Source organism: Sinocyclocheilus rhinocerous, unplaced genomic scaffold (assembly GCF_001515625.1).
Source record: "Sinocyclocheilus rhinocerous isolate Xijiao unplaced genomic scaffold, SAMN03320098_v1.1 scaffold173, whole genome shotgun sequence".
NCBI classification, from domain to species: domain Eukaryota; kingdom Metazoa; phylum Chordata; class Actinopteri; order Cypriniformes; family Cyprinidae; genus Sinocyclocheilus; species Sinocyclocheilus rhinocerous.
In genome coordinates, this window is record NW_015645056.1 from 1,027,624 (window position 1) to 1,046,447 (window position 18,824).

Consider the following 18,824-nt stretch of genomic DNA (forward strand, 5'->3'; position numbering starts at 1 on the left):
TTACTTTGTTATAGGCTACAACAAGACTACTTTGATCTGTTTGCTATTTGCAGTGGTTACTTTTTTTTTCTATAGTGTTATTATTTTTGTGATGTGTTAAACATCAACCGTGCAATCACATTTTACCAATTACAAAATTCCAAACCACATTAATCGTATAGCTACAATTAAATTATTAAAACTATTAAATGGAAGTGAAAAAGTCATTTTATTTAGATGTGCTTGCTTGCATACTTATTAAGCAGGTTTTCTTTTACAGGTAAAATTTAAAAAATAGATAAATAACAAAAATGTATTAAATGCCCATAAGAAGGAGAAGAAATTGCAACATGAAGGCGTGGCCACTGGACAGCAGAGTCACAAAAGAACAGGTTGAGAAGAAAAGACTTTAAGAATTATGTGTTAAAGAATTAATCCATACACATATCAATTTAAAATAAATATGGAACAAACATAAAAGCTGAGCAATGGGGAGATGTATTAACTATAATATTCTATAGTGAAGGGAAAGCAAAAGCTTACAGCACCTGGTATTGCTCCTCGTTCTTTCTTTCTCCTCCAGAGGGCGACCGAGAGACTTTTTTCTCTCTACAGCTACAGCATATATATATAAAACATATTTTTGCGAATATATATATTAATATTTAAAATGTATTTTAGCGAATATATATATATATAAAATATTCGCTGATATTCGACTTTTTAAAAAAAATATATATATTTTAAAAAGATAAATGTATATTTTAAAGCATTTTAAAAATATATTTTTTCTTTCCATAAAATTAAAATCCATCTTGTGTCATCAGAACAGAGTGTTCAACGCACCACCGTTTCTGTTTAAAAACGTTTTGCACCGTTTTGTCGGGGATGAACGCAGGCCTGGTTCTCTGATCTTGCGTAATGGTCACATGACATGCAAGTAAACAAATCAAGTTTAGTTTTTATTTTGTATACTTAATTATTTTGTATTAATTTATAGGCATGGGTTCACAAACCCCAATTTGGGAGACCCTGGGGTTAAGAGATCTAAAATATAGCTACACAATGGTAAAAATGTAATTAGCCTATGTAAATATGTCACAACGATCTTTGTATATTATTATTATTATTATTGTTATAATATTTTTGGGGGGTCTTTAGCATAGGGTTTCTGCCACATATGGCGAAATTTTCTCTCTCTCTGTCTCTCACTCTCTCTCTCTATATATATATATTCGTTAAAATATGTTTTCAAAATGTATTAGGGCAAATATACTCTCTACCAATATATTTTTGACTTTATATATATATATATATAAACACATTTGAATAAAAATAAATAATGAATAAAACCTAAATGTAGGCTACTGTATTTTATTGCACCTAAAATTAATTTTAAAATATATTCTGGTACATGAAGTTTGAAAATATATGTATTTTATTACAAATATCATGTGAAGTTCTTTCTCTAATTTAAGACTTCTATAGATATCTAAGACTTTTTAATGCAATTTAAGACTTTTTAAGCACCCGTGGGTTCCCTGGTTCTTATATATGTAGCCTATAAACCAGCTATTACCTAAATTAATCTGAAAGCCAAGGAATATCTGAATAATTGTATGAATAAGGTGAGAATGGTGAATGGAGTAGATCAAAACACTGATGTTTTTTTTTGTATGAAATTGCAGGTTAGGTTTGGTAACATTTGAAAGCTAAGGAATGCCTGAATAGTTTTATGTCTATGGTAGGAATGGTGAATGGAGATCAAAACACTCTGGATTTTTTGTATGAAATTGCAGGTTAGGTTTAATTACAGTCTGTTGTACTGACATGCCCAATCACACCCATGTACACTAATATCATCACATAGTTATTCTGAGATACTGAGCACAACATTTATCTGAATCACACACACAGCGGATGTACAGTCAGGCTAGAAGAAAGCGGTTACATACAGTACGGCCTGGCCACTTATTAATATAGTCTTTGACTATGCATTTACAATAAAGGAAATATTGGTTTACTGTAGGCTACTTATTGTGTATACGTGTTGTTCCATTGTAGAAAAAACTTGAATTGTTAAAGAAATAATACTCCTTTCTGTTGCCTGCTGCCTACAGACAGGATTCTGGAAATGCAACAGAAATGAGTAGCCTATTATTTCTTTAACACATAATAAATTAACAAATACATCTTCATATACAAAATATATACAGTACAAAATATATCTCCAAATGTCGTTCAGCAGCAAGAAAATACATTTCAAATTTTACAATAGCCTATAGGCATTATTCATTGTTATTATGTTTCTTTTTCTTTTAATATACATATACAGCCTCTCTATATATTAATGCTTTAAATATATATTTAGATTTAATTTGTTTTTTTATATGCCAAAAATGACAAAAAAAAAAAAAAATATATATATATATATATATATATATTAAAAATACATATTTTTGCTGTATGGGATGTACAATAAAAGAAATATGGATTTTATGCATGTACTTATTGTGCTTTTACATTCCAGTGCAGTTCCATTGTACTTTTTAAAGAATGTGATTATTTATAATTACAACCCTATTCAATTACAATGTGTTTTAAACCTTCACAGCTTCAACAGCAGCAAACGCTAATCTTGTGAGAGTTTTCCAGAACAGCATGTATGTGCAATTGTATTAAATGCTTATTTTTGAAGTACAAGACACTTAACATGAAGTCGACTGATGGCTTTGCTATTGTCACAACTTGGTTGTTAAAAGCAGAGGAAGAAGAAGACCAGGTTCAAAAGTTTTTAATATTCCACACTGAAGATGATCCAAAGAAAGAAGGCAAACTAAGCACAACCACAGCACAGACAAGACTGGACAAACTGAACTGAAACAAGGGGAACTTAAATACACAGAGCCAACCAGGTATTAATGATATACAGCTGAACTGAAATAACTAATCACCTGTAACAATGACAACTAATAAGTGGCGGGAAAACAAAGGAAAACAGGAAGGAAGGAATACAAATTAAACTACATGACACACATAACAGATAATTCATTACAGCTACAGTGCCTTCAAGACATATTCAACCCCATGAATTACACCTATATTTTAACACTTTTCAATTTTTGGAATTTTTGCAGCTGTGGTTGCCGGAATTTTACCGTAAAAAATACGATAGCAACATTTTAGGTTTTACGGTTTTAACTTAAATTTACAGTTAAATACCGTAATTTCATTAACTGATATAATGTTAATACACCAACCTATTGAAGTACTGAAATCTGTTTTGTACCTTTGTAATATATACGTTCTTTTTCACTTCCAAAAACGGTTTACTACCGTAAAATTAATGTCCAATACATGTATGTCTACATTTTTTCACCGTATATAGTAGGGGAATTTACCGTTAACCATTTAACAGGTTTTTACTGTAGCATTTTTACAGTCTGTTACTGTTAAATTCACGGTCATTTTTTACAGTGTAGGCTTTAACTTGACTTTGCTACAGCAAAATAAGAGCTTGTTTTGTTGGATTGTTAGAGAACTAGCTCTCTCATTAAAAAAAAAAAAGGTACAAAAGCTGTCACAGGGGCGGAACCCTCTCAAAAGCTAAACATCTGTACCTGTCCTTAAAGGCATTATATATAGTACCTAAATGGTACATATTTGTACCTTTGGAACAGGCACCGCCCTACTGACAGCTTTACCTTTTTTCTGAGAGTGTACTGCATTTCCAGAGTCCTGTCTGTATCCATATCCTTCACCACACCCAAACACATTCAGTGTTGGTGACATGCCCATAAAGAGAAGGGAAGAGCTGAAGTCTGTAACCGGAAGGCATGTTTTCTTACGCACGGGGCGTGTGGAGACTTCTCTAGACTGGGTGTGGAAGCTAAGAAAACTAACGTGAATCATTCTGATCAATGTGTGACGGCGTCTCAGACACTCACTGCTTGTCATAGTTACTAACAACGATACATTAAAACAGCTGATGAATGAAAGACATAACAACATAATAGCAAATGTGAGAGCTTCGTGGGAAGATTAATATTAAATAATATACACTGTATAGCTTAGGGACCAGTTCTCACTATTAACTAGTTGCTTATTAGCATGCATATTACTAGAACTTTGGCTGTTAATGCCTTATTATGCATAGTTTAGCTCCATGAATATCCCCCATATCTAAACCTAACAGCTACCTTCTAACTATTGATAAGCAGAAAAGTAAGTCTTTTACTGATGCAAAAGTCATAGTTAATAGTTAGTTAATAGTGCAAATTGTTCCCTAATCTAAAGTGTTACCAGTAATTTAATATAATAACAAAATGTGATACAATAAATTCAACAACCTCAGTTAATGCATTAAGCACAATTAACTAATATAAATAATAATTGTATTATTTATAATTAATAAATGCTGTATTTTTATTTATTTATTAGGGATTAAACTATATTGCTACCTATAACTATTAGTAAGCAGCAAATTAAGGGTTATTGAAGTCATAGTTAATAGTAAATCGTGAGAATTGGTCTAAAGTGTAAACATATATCAAAACAATGGTCACACTTTAGTTTGGGGAACAATTCTCACTATTAACTATTATCTATGGCTTTTGCCTCAAGAAACTCTTAATTTGCTGCTTACTAATAGTTAGTAGTTATTAGGTAAGGGGTGGATTAATGAATCTAGAATATGGTCATGCAGAATGAGGCATTAATATGTGTACATTAGTATGATAGCCCCAATGCATTGTATGGGTCAAAATTATCCATTTTTCTTTCATGCCAAAAATCATTAGGATATTAAGTAGGCCTAAGATATTTTTGTACATTTCCTACCGTAAATATATCAAAAGGTAATTTTTGATTGGTAATACGCATTGCTAAGAACTTCATTTGGACAACTTTAAAGGAGATTTTCTCAATATTTAGATTTTTTTGCACCCTCAGATTCCAGATTTTCAAATAGTTGTATCTCAGCCAGACATGATACTGAAATAATGCAATAAACATGAATTTGACAACATTAGATGTAAGATTAAACCCTAATGTACACAACTGATAAGAAAAAACATGTTATTTCAACAAAAAAACATCAAATATTAAGCGTCATGCAGGGAATTCTGGGAGTGTCAATTTACGTTTTTTCACTGTAAATTATACAATGACTTTTTCTTTTTCACTTCCAAAAACCCTATTTTTAACAGTATTTTACTGTAAAATTACATTAAATGTAATTACATTTATTCACTGAATATAGTATGGAAACTTACTGTTAACCAGTTATCAGGTTTTTACTGTAGCATTTTTACAGTCTTTTACTGTTAAAATCACAATCATTTATGCATGCTAATAAGCAACTAGTTAATAGTGAGAATTGGTCCCTAAACTAACGTCTTACCAAAACAATACTGTCTTTCGGTTTGTCTTGAATGTGTGTGTTTTGCGGTATTTCTCAGGTGTTGAGTACAGCACACACGTCTGACTCAGTTCCTGCTTCATCTGGGGATTGACGCGTCAGCGCACGTCTGGGGCGTTTCTCTCCGTCTTTAAGAAGCGCACCTGAGCGCATCACGGGTTATTTCACGGGAATGTCAGGATCAGTGGCGTGGAGGAGCGCGGCTCTGAGGGCCCTCGCGCTCGGGGCCCTGCTGGCGCTGGTTTCTGGGGGCCCCAGACCCGAGCACAGGAGGGAACACGCAGAGTGGACGCAGAGAGTTCAGTATCCGTCTCTTCACGACACACAGCGCGTCCAGATCCCGTCAGTGGACGATCCACAGGTACAGAGACAGATCTGATGCATCTTTGAGAATGAAAACAGGTTATTAGCCTTATGCGTTTTGTCTATAATTTCACTCAGCTTTCATAATTGCCAAAACCGATTTGTTTAATTTCTATACTGTATACAGAGGTATGAAGTACACTGAAGAAAACACTCAGAAATTGCTAGTAAATTTCATAAACCATTACAAAGAAATGGCAAGTAAAACATTGTAAAATGTTACTTTAATAATCTCTCTCTCTCTCTTTTTTTTACAACTTCGAAAAATAATGTTTTACACTTTTTTTGGACATTGTGTACATTAGATGATTAATACTTTTTACTCGTTCAGACGTCAATATAGACACTCGTTTTGATTTTAGATTAGCTAAAATGAAAATGGAAAATAAAAAATACAAACTGATTTAAAATAGACTATTAATAAAAACCATAACAGTATCTCAATAATACTAAAATAACAATGCATTGGACGTACCTTATCCATTCAGTTCAGTATTTCATTATTTTTGCCCTCACTTTTGTTTCGTGTATATTTTACCATTAATCCAAAGCTTTGAAAGACGTTTATTTATTTAAACAAACACCCAGTTCTCCTTGTTTCTCTCTTGTTAGAGGTCTTTTATTTAGACCACTTGAGTATCAAAGTCATGACTTAAAATTTATGCTATTTTTTCAGTCAGATATGCTCATATGCTGCTGAACGTTTATAGCCAATGACATTCATTTCAGCATAAACTGTATGGTCATGAAGAGATTTTTCATAGATCATAGAGTTATAGACATAGCTGAATGTAACTGAAGTGTAGACGATTTCAGATAAATGAGATTAATACCTAATATGTGATAGCCTGGCATTGGGAACTGTGATTTAATTTGACGAGTAAATTATGAAAAAAAAATCTTTGTCTGGGTGCTTTTACTTTTGACAGAGTTCTTTCATCTAACTATAATTGTTCAGTACATTTTCACCTCTTGACCTATGTGACCCAGGACCACAAAACCAGTCATAAGGGTAAATTTTTCCGAAATTGAGATATATGCATCATCTGAAAGCTGAATAAATAATCTTTCCATTGATGTATGGTTTGTTAGGATCGGACAATATTTGGCCGAGATACAACTATTTGAAAATCTGGAATCTGAGGGTGCAAAAAAATCTAAATATTGAGAAAATCATCTTTAAAGTTGTTCAAATGAAGTTCTTAGCAATGCATATTACTAATCAAACATTAAGTTTTGATATATTTATGGTAGGAAATTTACAAAATATCTTCATGGAACATGATCTTTATTTAATATCCTAATGATTTTTGGCATAAAAGAAAAATCGATAATTTTGAGCCATACAATGTATTTTTGGCTATTGCTACAAATATACCCCAGCGACTTAAGACTGCTTTTGTGCTGCAGGGTCACATATATGTTATACATACAACTTAAAATTTAAATAATAAAAACCATATCTCAATAATACTCAAATAACACTGTATTGGACATGTCCAAATACTTTATCTATTCATTGTAGCATTTCATGTTTTGTTGTGGTTGTTGTTTGTTTTGTGTAATCAGGTATTAATTTATTTCTTTAAACAGAGATGCTCTGCAGGTTTCTATCTGGACAGAAGTGGTCTTCTTGCTCGTTGTGTTCGCTGCTCCTGTAACGGTTTCTCTAACGAGTGTGAGGAAAACACCGGCCGGTGTCTGGTAATAATGTGCTCTGTCTTCAGTATTGCTCCATGGATTTGTGTTTAGTTTAGTAACACGAATGCTCTGTGTAACAGAAGTGCGGTGATAATACAGCAGGTGATCACTGTGAGCGCTGTAGAGACGGATTTTACTCAAACGCTGCTCAAAGGAGATGCAGCGCGTGCCCATGTCCTCTCAGCAACAAGTAAGACCCACATATGTGACGGAAACAGCACTGACCGTTTTAATAAGACAAAACACTGCAGACAAAAACATTGTTGTTTTGATATTTTGGGCTTTTTGGCTTTTCATGTTGTTACAGACTAGTGGACAGAAAACATGCAAAATACACTTTTATGTGTTTATTTTATTGCACTTTATCTATATGCAGTTACAGCCACAAAAATATCCATCAGCACAACTGTTTTCAGCATTGATAATAATCAGAAATGTGTCTTGAGCAGTAAATCAGCATATTAGAATGATTTCTGAAGATCATGTGACACTGAAGACTGGAGTAATGATGCTGAAAATACAGCTGCGCATCACAGAAATAAATTACATTTTAATATATATTCACACGGAAAACTGGCATTTTAGAATGTAATAATATTTCACTTTTTTTTACTGTTTTTTTTAAATCAAATAAATGCAGCCTTTGTGAGCAGAAGAGACTTTCTGAAGTCACAGGAATACATTACATTTTAATATATATTCACATAGAAAACTGGCATTTTAGAATGTAATAATATTTCACTTTTTTTTACTGTTTTTTTTTATCAAATAAATGCAGCCTTTGTGAGCAGAAGAGACTTTCTGAAGTGTTTCATTCACCTGATTTATTTAGAGAGAGAGTTTGTTCAACTGTTGACAGTATTTTCTGATTTATGGAGTGATAAAAAGAGAAATCCAAAATCCCCTCTGTAAAAAACTTTAACTTTATTTAAATGTAAATATACCTAATAAAACAGTATGTTGTGAAGTAATGATGGCCTCTCTTTCTGCAGTTTTGCTCTGGGCTGCACTGAAACCGATGGTAGACTTCTGTGTCTGTGTAAAGACGGTTACATGGGCGAAAGATGTGAGCGGTGAGTGATTCACTTTCCTAAACTTCCCAAAACTGATCTTTCCATCAAATATCCCTGTGTGCTTCATATGCTCTCTGCAGTATGTAAAAATCTGTGACTTCACATCCATGCTGAAAAGAACAGCTTTAACCTACATGCATTTTTTTGGTTTTTCTACTCAATCTGGATGTTCAGTTTTTGAGTCAGCATTGCCAGAATTATCCACAGATAATGCATTTTTGCTCAAAGGATGAAGTGCATAAGGTCAGATCATGGAGGCTTGTGATCAATCAGCTCCAAAATGAAATACAAAACCTGTGCTTATTGAAAGAAAAGAAATTGATAAAAAGATTGAATCCAAGATAATATAGCAAAACGAGAGATTTACAGGTGCTTTTTAAAAGGCTGGTCGTTGTGACTGGGAGCGCTGCATCTGTTTGGTGTTATGCGCGTGCTGTAGAGATTAATCTGTATGTGCTCATGTCTCCGCAGATGTGCTCCGGGATATTACGGCGATCCTCTGGTCTCCGGTGGACGCTGTCGTCTGTGCAACTGTCCTGGAAACCTGTGTGACTCTAAGACTGGAGGTGTGTGTGTGTGTGTGTGTGAGAGAGTGTGTGTGTGTGTGTGTGTATTATATGCATTTAGCTCTTCATGGGTGAATATCACATTTCAACTCAAAATGATAACAAAAAATAGCACAATTACATTGAAAATATATATATAAACATATCCTCCCCTCTCACCCCCAACACAAACCATTTATCTGCAAAAATATTCTAAAACATCATAATGCATATGGATGTTTTACTTTTAAGTTCTTTTCATAATTCCTAATATTCATTGCTATTGCCATAATAGTTACTCTTAATTATTATTATTTATTATTTAAACCAGAATAAATGAATGGCAATACAAAAAAAAAAAGACTTTTTTCTACATTTGGTTGGAAATTTGTCATGACAATAATGTTCTAATGCAAATAAATTAAGAAATAAATAAACAGACAGATAAACAGACATAAATAAATATGTTGATCCTTTAAGTTCTTTGATTTCCTTTAAGTAGCATTCTATTTCTTATAGTAAATGTAAAATTAGACCTGAACATCTTCTATGTGAAATTCACCCATAAAGCATTTTTCTCTCTCTTTTTTTATGGCTAATGCCAAGCTGTGTTTGTCTGCGGTAGATTTGTAATGGGTAGTTTTTTATGCATATTGCAGCTGAGGGTTGAAATAATCACTTGTGTGAGTATTTTCATTCACAATATGTCTTATTCCTCTATATAGTGTGCAGGAATTCTCTGGAGCTCCAAGACGCAAACACAGAAGAGCAGTGTGAAGGTAGAGGATGTTATTAGCATCGCACAAACCACTGGGTTTCATTGTTTTCATTATTTTATTATCTTGTGTTATTTTGTAACGGTGTGTGTGTGTGTGATTTTTTCCAGAGTGTGATAACTGTGCACAGACACTGCTGAGTGATCTGGAAAAGCTTGATATTGAGCTCAGAAGAATTAAAGATCAACTGGATTTTGACTCTCTCAGACCTTCATCTAAAGAGCATCTGAGGAAGCTTGAAGAAGCCATCACAGCCACAACGGTATTCCTTCATCTCCTTTCCTCCTTTCTTATTCCTCCACCAGGGGAAAAATCCACATAATGTAGTCATATGACATTGTTATATCAAGTCAAAAGTTATTACTGCACATAGAACAAGTGTGATCATGTACACACACACACACACACACACACACACACTCGCTCTCTCACACACACACACTCGCTCTCTCACACACACACACTCGCTCTCTCACACACACACACTCGCTCTCTCACACACACACACTCGCTCTCTCACACACACACACTCGCTCTCTCACACACACACACTCGCTCTCTCACACACACACACTCGCTCTCTCACACACACACACTCGCTCTCTCACACACACACACTCGCTCTCTCACACACACACACTCGCTCTCTCACACACACACACTCGCTCTCTCACACACACACACTCGCTCTCTCACACACACACACTCGCTCTCTCACACACACACACTCGCTCTCTCACACACACACACTCGCTCTCTCACACACACACACTCGCTCTCTCACACACACACACTCGCTCTCTCACACACACACACTCGCTCTCTCACACACACACACTCGCTCTCTCACACACACACACTCGCTCTCTCACACACACACACTCGCTCTCTCACACACACACACTCGCTCTCTCACACACACACACTCGCTCTCTCACACACACACACTCGCTCTCTCACACACACACACTCGCTCTCTCACACACACACACTCGCTCTCTCACACACACACACTCGCTCTCTCACACACACACACTCGCTCTCTCACACACACACACTCGCTCTCTCACACACACACACACTTTTCTTGCTGTTACATGAAATAAGTATGTGGTTTAAAATATCATAGTGTTTATCGTTTACCTCAGAGTCCACATCGGCTCACTCATCAACATGATGCAGCATCAGATTAAAATAAGTCTGGAACATTCTGTGGGCAATTTGGTGATTCAGCAAAATTTACAGACATGACTGAAGATTTGCAGCATTGAAAAGGTGTTTAAAAAAAAAAAAAAAAATTTATGAGTAGGTTTAATCAGCAGGTCTAGTCAGCAAATAAAATAAATGTTCAAGTGTCTAACATTATTTGCAAATTACAAACCTCGGTGGTATTTATTAAGAGTACAGACCTGCATTTAGTATCTTTTAAATGTTGTATTTTTCCATGTGCATTCACTGCAAACAGGCTGTAAACCTCATTATTCTCCTGACTACACTTTAGAAAACCATATAAAACCTTTCCCCAACTCAATAAGCATCAACAGAACAGATGTCTTGTTAATGTTTTCATGACGCAGTGACAAGAACGACCCAGACTATACTCTGATGGCCAAGTTTCTGTTTTGTTAATGCTGACATCCAAAGTTTTGAAGAACAAACATGAACAACGAACAACAAATCTCTTCATATCCATGATGTTTTTTCTTTCAGAATCTGGTGAACACGTTCAGCTTCACCGTCGACAATCAGGTGCCTAAAATTAACCAGCTGGAACAAGATGTTATTAATCTGACCGAAGATATGGACAATCTGAAAGAACAGGTACTAGAAGATGTGTTTTCTGATACAAGAACATGCAGGTTTCATGTAGAATACTGTTTATAAGCAAGTGAGAAATCCCAAACATCTATATTCTTTCAAATCATTTCATAATATACAAAAAAGGGCCACAAACTATATCTGTTAAAAATATGTCTACAAATATATTTGCATACATTTTTACTTTTACTTGTACTTTTTTGGACATTTTTATATTTTTTGGGGAAAAAATGCATTTTTTGCTGTTGTTGTTTTTGGTTTTTGGTTTTTTGCTCTCCATATATTTCAGTCCAAGAAAATATATTCACATTTCACATTTTAAGAAAAAAAAAAAAAAAACATAATCAAGGAACATACTTTACAATGTTTACAATGTTGTTTGTTTGGTATATATTGAAACTAAATATATTTCCAATTTCTAAAATATATTTCATTGAGCTTCGCAGTTTACAACATATATTTAGCATATATTTAAAATACATTTTTTTGGCAAAAATATATATTTTTTGTTGCATGGGATATTTGCTGCTTGCTGGGCTGTTCAGATCTGAGATCTGTCCATTTTCATTACACTTGCTGTGGATCAAATAATTCATCACGCATAATTCATCATTTTATGTCCAGGTCAGAAAGCAATCTGAGGATGCACAGAAAGCTCTCGCTAACGCTGAAAACAGCCACCAAAGAGCAAAAGATCTGGACACCGAGACACAGAACCTCCTCAGAAAAATAAAAGGTAAGAACACAAACAGATTTCTTAATAATAATTACCTGTAATTCTGTGTGGCATATGAGAGCAGACGTGTTTTGTAGAGGTGTTCATTTAATTGGACAGCAGCAGTTTAGTAAATAAAGCTTCTCAGAAAAGAAGGTATAAAGGGGCACCTGTCAAAAGCTACTAATATGTCTTTTGGAAGTACTAATATGTATGTTTAAGGAACTCATTTGTACCTTTTAGGGGTAAATAAGGTACAAGGATTGCATGGGTTTGTCCCATAATGCACTGCCCCGAGTGAAAAAATAAAATAAAAATCTCAAACACTTTTGGGACTGAATCTTTGTGATAAACATGAGTATGTATGCATATTGATGAGCCATTGCAGCATGACAAATTAAACACTTCTTTAAATCCGAAAGTAATAATTTATGCAACTAAAATAATTTAATGCATTAATTTATTAAATACATTTATTTTGTTTGAAGTTTTTTTAGTAGTATTTTTTTTTTGTAATTTGTTGTTTTGTTTAAAAAATAAATATGAAGATTTAATCAATTTGTTGTTTTTGAGCAATCGTGTGTTATAAATACAAAGGAATTTAATTAACTTATATTCGTTCCAGTGGGGGTAATTATGCTTTATGTGTAATTTGAAAGTTCTTCGTTTTTTAATTACTTAAAAATACATAAATGTAGTAATAACATGGTAATAACACAGTAACATTCAAAACTCATAACATTCACTCATTAACAACAAACTTCTCATTACTATTCTCATTAATGCATGAATGTGAAAGATGTGAAAACTTTTCAAAGTTTTGAATGTTACTATGTTATTACTGTATTTACCTTTAATAGTATTAAGTCATGACTGTTTTATAAAATAAGGATTTTTCGGGTCCAAACGGACCCATAATGCAAAAATAGCATACCAATTTTGAACACATTATGAGGGTTAAACACCCACGCTACAAATATGGTAGGTTAATAATGTCTTTTTAGATTTAAAAAAGTAAGATTTCTTAGTAGAAATTTTAGAATTTATATCAATTTGAAAAAAGTGTTTAATAATGCTTAAGTAATCAGTACTGTATTTATGATATGTGACCCTGGAGCACAAAAGCAGTGTTAAGTCGCTGGGGTATATTTGTAGCAATAGCCAACAACAATACATTGTATGGGTCAAAATTATCAATTTTTCTTTTATGCCAAAAATCATTAGGATATTAAGTAAAGATCATGTTCCATGAAGATATTTTGTAAATTTCCTACTGTAAATATATCAATGCGTTATATTTAACCCAATTTATAACTTAATACGATTAGTAATATGCATTGCTAAGAACTTAATTTGAACAACTTTAAAGATGATTTTCTCAATATTTTGATTTTTTTGCACCCTCAGATTCCAGATTTGCAAATAGTTGTATCTCAGCCAAATATTGTCCAATCATAACAAACCATACATCAATGGAAAGTTTATCTGTTCAGCTTTCATATGATGTATAAATCTCAATTTTGAAAAACGGACCCTTATGACTGGTTTTGTGCTCCAGGGTCACATATATGTACATGATTGGTTCCTCAGAGCTCCTGAAGCAGCTGATGGACTCAGAGAGCAGTGGATCCGCTCTGCCCAACGCTGATTTAGTCAAACTCCTGGAGCGGTCTCAGAGCATGGTGAAGGAGATGGAGAAGAGAAGCTTCACGCCGCAGAAAGACGCAGCTAAGAAAGAGCAAGCAGAAGCAAACAAATGTACGTTTACTGTGGATTCATCCTGTGCATGTCTCAGCTGCTCATGCTGATGTGTATTGACAGTGACTGCCAGGTGCTGTATTAATGTTTGGTTTCCGTTGCAGTTCTGGAGAATGTTAAAAACATCATAAAGCAGTGCGATGAGAATGAGGCGGCGTCGAAGCGTGTTGACAGTCTACTGAGCAGCTATGAGGCCAAACTGAAAGAGTTAGAGGATCTGCTCAAACAGGCTGATGATACGCTGAAGACAGCCAGCAATCAGAACGACATCAACGGCGAAGGCCTCAGAGATATTCTGGTGAGAATCAAGAACCTCACAATCCTCAAAACTCAAAAACACACGCCGTCGAGAGAGAATGCACATTAGGGTTTGTTGTTTCAGGAGCGAGTGAAGGATCTGGAGCGTGAGCGAGACCTCGTCCAGGATCAGATCGTTCTTGCGGTGAAACAGCTCAAAGACACTGAGGACGCCCTCAATATGTTCAATGACAGCAAAACGGTAAGCATTCAGAAACACATAGAGAGCATAAGAGACTGGCTAATTTATAATCACACATTTATAAACGCCTCTGGGTTCGGCTGGATGACTAAATATTCCCAGGTCAAAAAGAAAAATAAGAAAGCATATATATTTATATTTAGCATGTATGAAAGCAGATTATTTATTTATGTATTTGCTTTTTTGTGTGCTGCTCATTCGTTCAGTGTGCATTTCCCACATAATGGCACAATATTAAAATATAAATTGTCCTTAAATACTTTTAATATATATATATATAATAAAAAAAGAACGAAAAAAATGCATAATGTCGCCCATGTATATAAATATATTTAATTATTTATTAATAATTATAGTTATATATACAATTTTATATATCTATATATTTATATAAAGTGCTATTTTAGATATCAGTGTTATTTTAGTATCATTGAGATTAAGTTTTGTTAATATTTTTAATTAGATTTTACATTTATTTGTTCTTCTTTCATGTTCATTTTAGTTAAAGTGTTAGTAATTTTGTGTTTTGACGTTTTTATTAGTTTTTGTTGTTGTTGTTGTTTTAAGCAAGTTTTATTTCAGTTTTAGTTTTACTAGATGAAAATGAGTAAATTGCCTCGGAAACTATAGTTGAAATAAAACAAGTTTAAATTTTGTATATGCTATTTTATTTTATTTCCATTAACATTTGTGGTATTGTAAGTAATAAACATTTAAGTTGGGGAGAAATCTGACCTGGACATTTCCTCATGAGATTTAAGCAACTTTAATTGTGACCCTGGAGCACAAAACCAGTCATAAGGGTCAATTTTTTGAAATTGAGATTTATACATCATCTGAAAGCTGAATAAATAATATTTCCATTGATGTATGGTTTGTTATGATTGGACAATATTTGGCTGAGATACAACTATTTGAAAATCTGGAATCTGAGGGTGCAAAAAAATCTAAATATTGAGAAAATCATCTTTAAAGTTGTCCAAATGAAGTTCTTAGCAATGCATATTACTAATCAAAAATGTTTTGATATATTTACGGTAGGAACTTTACAAAATATCTTCATGGAACACGATCTTTACTTAATATCCTAATGATTTTGGGCATAAAAGAAAAATCGATAATTTTGACCCAAACAATGTTTTTTTGGCTATTGCTACAAATATACCCATGTGAAACGGTAGGAAATTTACTAAATATCTTCATGGAACATGATCTTTACTTAATATCCTAATGATTTTTGGCATAAAAGAAAAATCTATAATTTTGACCCATACAATGTATTTTTGGGTATTGCTACAAATATACCCCAGCGACTTAAGACTGCTTTTGTGCTGCAGGGTCACAATTTTTATTCATGCAATATTTACATTTAATACTATTGTATCATTTATGCATTAATTTGCTTAATCTAACTGACTGTGTACAGATCATCAGCTACAGTTTTAGTGATTTCACTGGTGATAAATCCTCTCATGTTCCCTCAGGAATACGAACAGCTTGCGGCGCAGCTCAACGGAGCAAAGACCGAACTCGAGGAGAAAGTCCAAACCATCTCACAAGCAGCAGCCAAAGAGAAGATAGTGAAAAAGGCAGAAGAACATGCAGAAAACATGCACAAACTGGCCAAAGAGCTGCAAGAGTAAGACACTTCATTAGTTTACACACAAGCTTTCACTTCGATTTTCATCTCAATATAATGCCAGCTCCATTGGTTCATCATATAGACTCTTCAACATATCTTTTCCCCCAGAGGAACGAGAATCTGCTGATATATGGCATATAAGTGCTGTTTTTGTCCTGGACAGGGCTGTGCAGAATGTGAGTGGGCGCTCTGGTGTGCAGACTGCTCTCTCTGGGATAGAGGCGTATAAAAACATCACCGACGCTGTCAACGCTGCAGAGGAGGCGGCGAAGAAGGCCAAAGAGGCGGCAGACAAAGCGCTCAATGTAGGAGACATCACCGAATGTGCATTACTGTCAAAGTTAGGATGCATGCAGCGGCCCTGTAGAATATTTGTATGCTTAAAAATGTCTGAATGTCATTGCATTTAAAGAAATAGCACAAGCACACTTTTCAAGCCAAACATTCACAAAAAGAAGTTTAAAATGATAAAACAAAGATTAGTGTTATGAAGTGATAAAAAGTCTTGTTGAATGTGTTATGGTGAAACCATAGCAGAGCATAGTTAATGAGATAAATTACTCTGTTTGGAGTTTCAGATTAAATGGTCCTGAAATTAATTAGGGGTATTTTATTTTATTTTATATATATATATATCAAGCTCACATTTGTTTAGATTTATGGTTCAGATTTTCTTGCAGTTTTAGAGTAAATCATGTTTTGGAAAATATTTCATATAATATTTGAAAATAGTTATTTTTTGTGTGTGAATTTTTCATAAGAATTATCTTAAATTTCGATAACTTTTTTCATACTTCAGCAATAATGTGGCCAGTGGCTTCTTTCAAAAGAGGTCAAACTTAAGTCTGTGCTCCAAAACATTCAAGATTTAAGACAGTTTACGTTGAAAATTTGATTTGGTCTATGCTTAAAAAGTTGTTAGCAGATATTAAATGGATCAGAACTACTGTATAAATAAATATATTTAGTACAATAAAATTCCCTAAAAATATAAATGATTAAATAACCTAAAAAAATTGCTAAAATATAGTACATTCATGTAAATAAAATAAAATAAAATATAATAAATAAATAAATAAATAAATAAAAAAATAAAAAAAATAAATAAATAATGTGGTCATCTGAGGAACCCTGGAGGGTTAAGTGTGACTTTGAGTTTTTAAGCACTTTCTTCTGCCAATGTATAATGCCAAACATACATGTGTTGATTTTTATTTATTTTTTAATTTTTTTCAGGATGTCAGTGAAGGGGACTTAATCAACAGGGCAACAAATCTGAAAAACGATGGCAATAACATCCTTAAAGATGCCAAAAATGCAGCTAAAGATCTTAAAGGTGTGTGTGAATTCAAGAAAAACCTAATTCTGCGAAGGTCAAACTACATGTTTAATTTGCTTTTATATAATCAATCATTTGTTCCCTTTCAGTCGGTCACTCTCGACGTCACGTCGGATGACCGACAAAATTGGGATCTTGCTTAGAGAGACCAACCTACTTCGAGTGTAAACTAAACAAGCCAATGCACATTGGCATGCGATTATTGCATCCAGCTGCCGCTGATCAAGTCAAGTCAAGTCAAGTCACCTTTATTTATATAGCGCTTTTAACAATACAGATTGTGTCAAAGCAACTGAACAGCATTAATTAGGAAAACAGTGTGTCAATAATGCAAAAATGACAATAGTAAACACTAATTTTCCAGTTAAAGGCAGTTCATCATTGAATTCAGTGATGTCATCATCAGTTCAGTTTAAATAGTATCTTTGCAATCATTTGCAATCAAGTCAACGATATCGCTGGAAATGAAGTGTCCCCAACTAAGCAAGCCAGAGGCGACAGCGGCAAGGAACCAAAACTCCATCGGTGACAGAATGGGGAACGAGGGTTACCATACGTAACCGAGACGTTATTTAAACACTGTATTTTGTCTTCATCAGGAGCAACTAAAGACCTCAGTAATCAGAAGGAACGCCTGCAAGCTGCGGAAGAGAAGAAGAAAGCACTGGAAAAGGAGCTGCTCGCTGTTCAAGAGGGTTTGAAGGGGATTCAGAGAGGTGAGAAAAGAGCACTGCTCGACATATGACTGTAAGGACAAAACAAGCCCATTCCATACATGAGACAGTCTCACATAGACCAGCTCATTGAGAGGTTTGGTTTACAGAAGCTATATGAAACGACAAGTGCTGGCATGTTTGATTTACAAGCACTTAGACTTAAAGAGACAGTTCACCCAAACATGAAAACTGTCATCATTTACTCATTCTCAAGTTGTTCCAAACCTGTTTGAGTTTCTTTCTTTAGTTGAACACAAAATAAGATATTTTGAGGAGTTTTGGTAACCAAACACTTGCTGGTAGCCATTGACTTCACTGTAAAAAATGACCGTGAATTTAACGGTAACAGACTGTAAAAATGCTACAGTAAAAACCTGTTAAATGGTTAACGGTAAATTCCCCTACTATATACGGTGAAAAACTGTATTGGACATTACATGTAATTTTACGGTAGTATACCATTTTTGGAAGTGAAAAAGAC

The 18,824-nt window shown here is 34.1% G+C and overlaps 1 protein-coding gene across 1 annotated transcript in view; it reads left to right on the forward strand.

Moving 5' to 3' along the window:
• Nucleotides 1–5,538: 5,538 nt before the first annotated feature.
• Nucleotides 5,539–18,824, forward strand: part of LOC107705144 (laminin subunit alpha-3-like) — a 26,945-nt gene continuing 13,659 nt past the window's right edge. Inside the window, exons 1-16 of the mRNA XM_016508297.1 lie at nucleotides 5,539–5,759; nucleotides 7,355–7,465; nucleotides 7,543–7,652; nucleotides 8,455–8,535; nucleotides 9,007–9,101; nucleotides 9,806–9,859; nucleotides 9,967–10,118; nucleotides 11,567–11,677; nucleotides 12,299–12,410; nucleotides 13,980–14,147; nucleotides 14,252–14,445; nucleotides 14,530–14,646; nucleotides 16,131–16,285; nucleotides 16,452–16,593; nucleotides 17,525–17,624; nucleotides 18,227–18,343. Of these exons, the coding sequence (XP_016363783.1) occupies nucleotides 5,571–5,759; nucleotides 7,355–7,465; nucleotides 7,543–7,652; nucleotides 8,455–8,535; nucleotides 9,007–9,101; nucleotides 9,806–9,859; nucleotides 9,967–10,118; nucleotides 11,567–11,677; nucleotides 12,299–12,410; nucleotides 13,980–14,147; nucleotides 14,252–14,445; nucleotides 14,530–14,646; nucleotides 16,131–16,285; nucleotides 16,452–16,593; nucleotides 17,525–17,624; nucleotides 18,227–18,343 (2,008 nt within the window). The 5' untranslated portion in view covers nucleotides 5,539–5,570. The remainder of the gene's footprint in view (nucleotides 5,760–7,354; nucleotides 7,466–7,542; nucleotides 7,653–8,454; nucleotides 8,536–9,006; nucleotides 9,102–9,805; nucleotides 9,860–9,966; nucleotides 10,119–11,566; nucleotides 11,678–12,298; nucleotides 12,411–13,979; nucleotides 14,148–14,251; nucleotides 14,446–14,529; nucleotides 14,647–16,130; nucleotides 16,286–16,451; nucleotides 16,594–17,524; nucleotides 17,625–18,226; nucleotides 18,344–18,824) is intronic.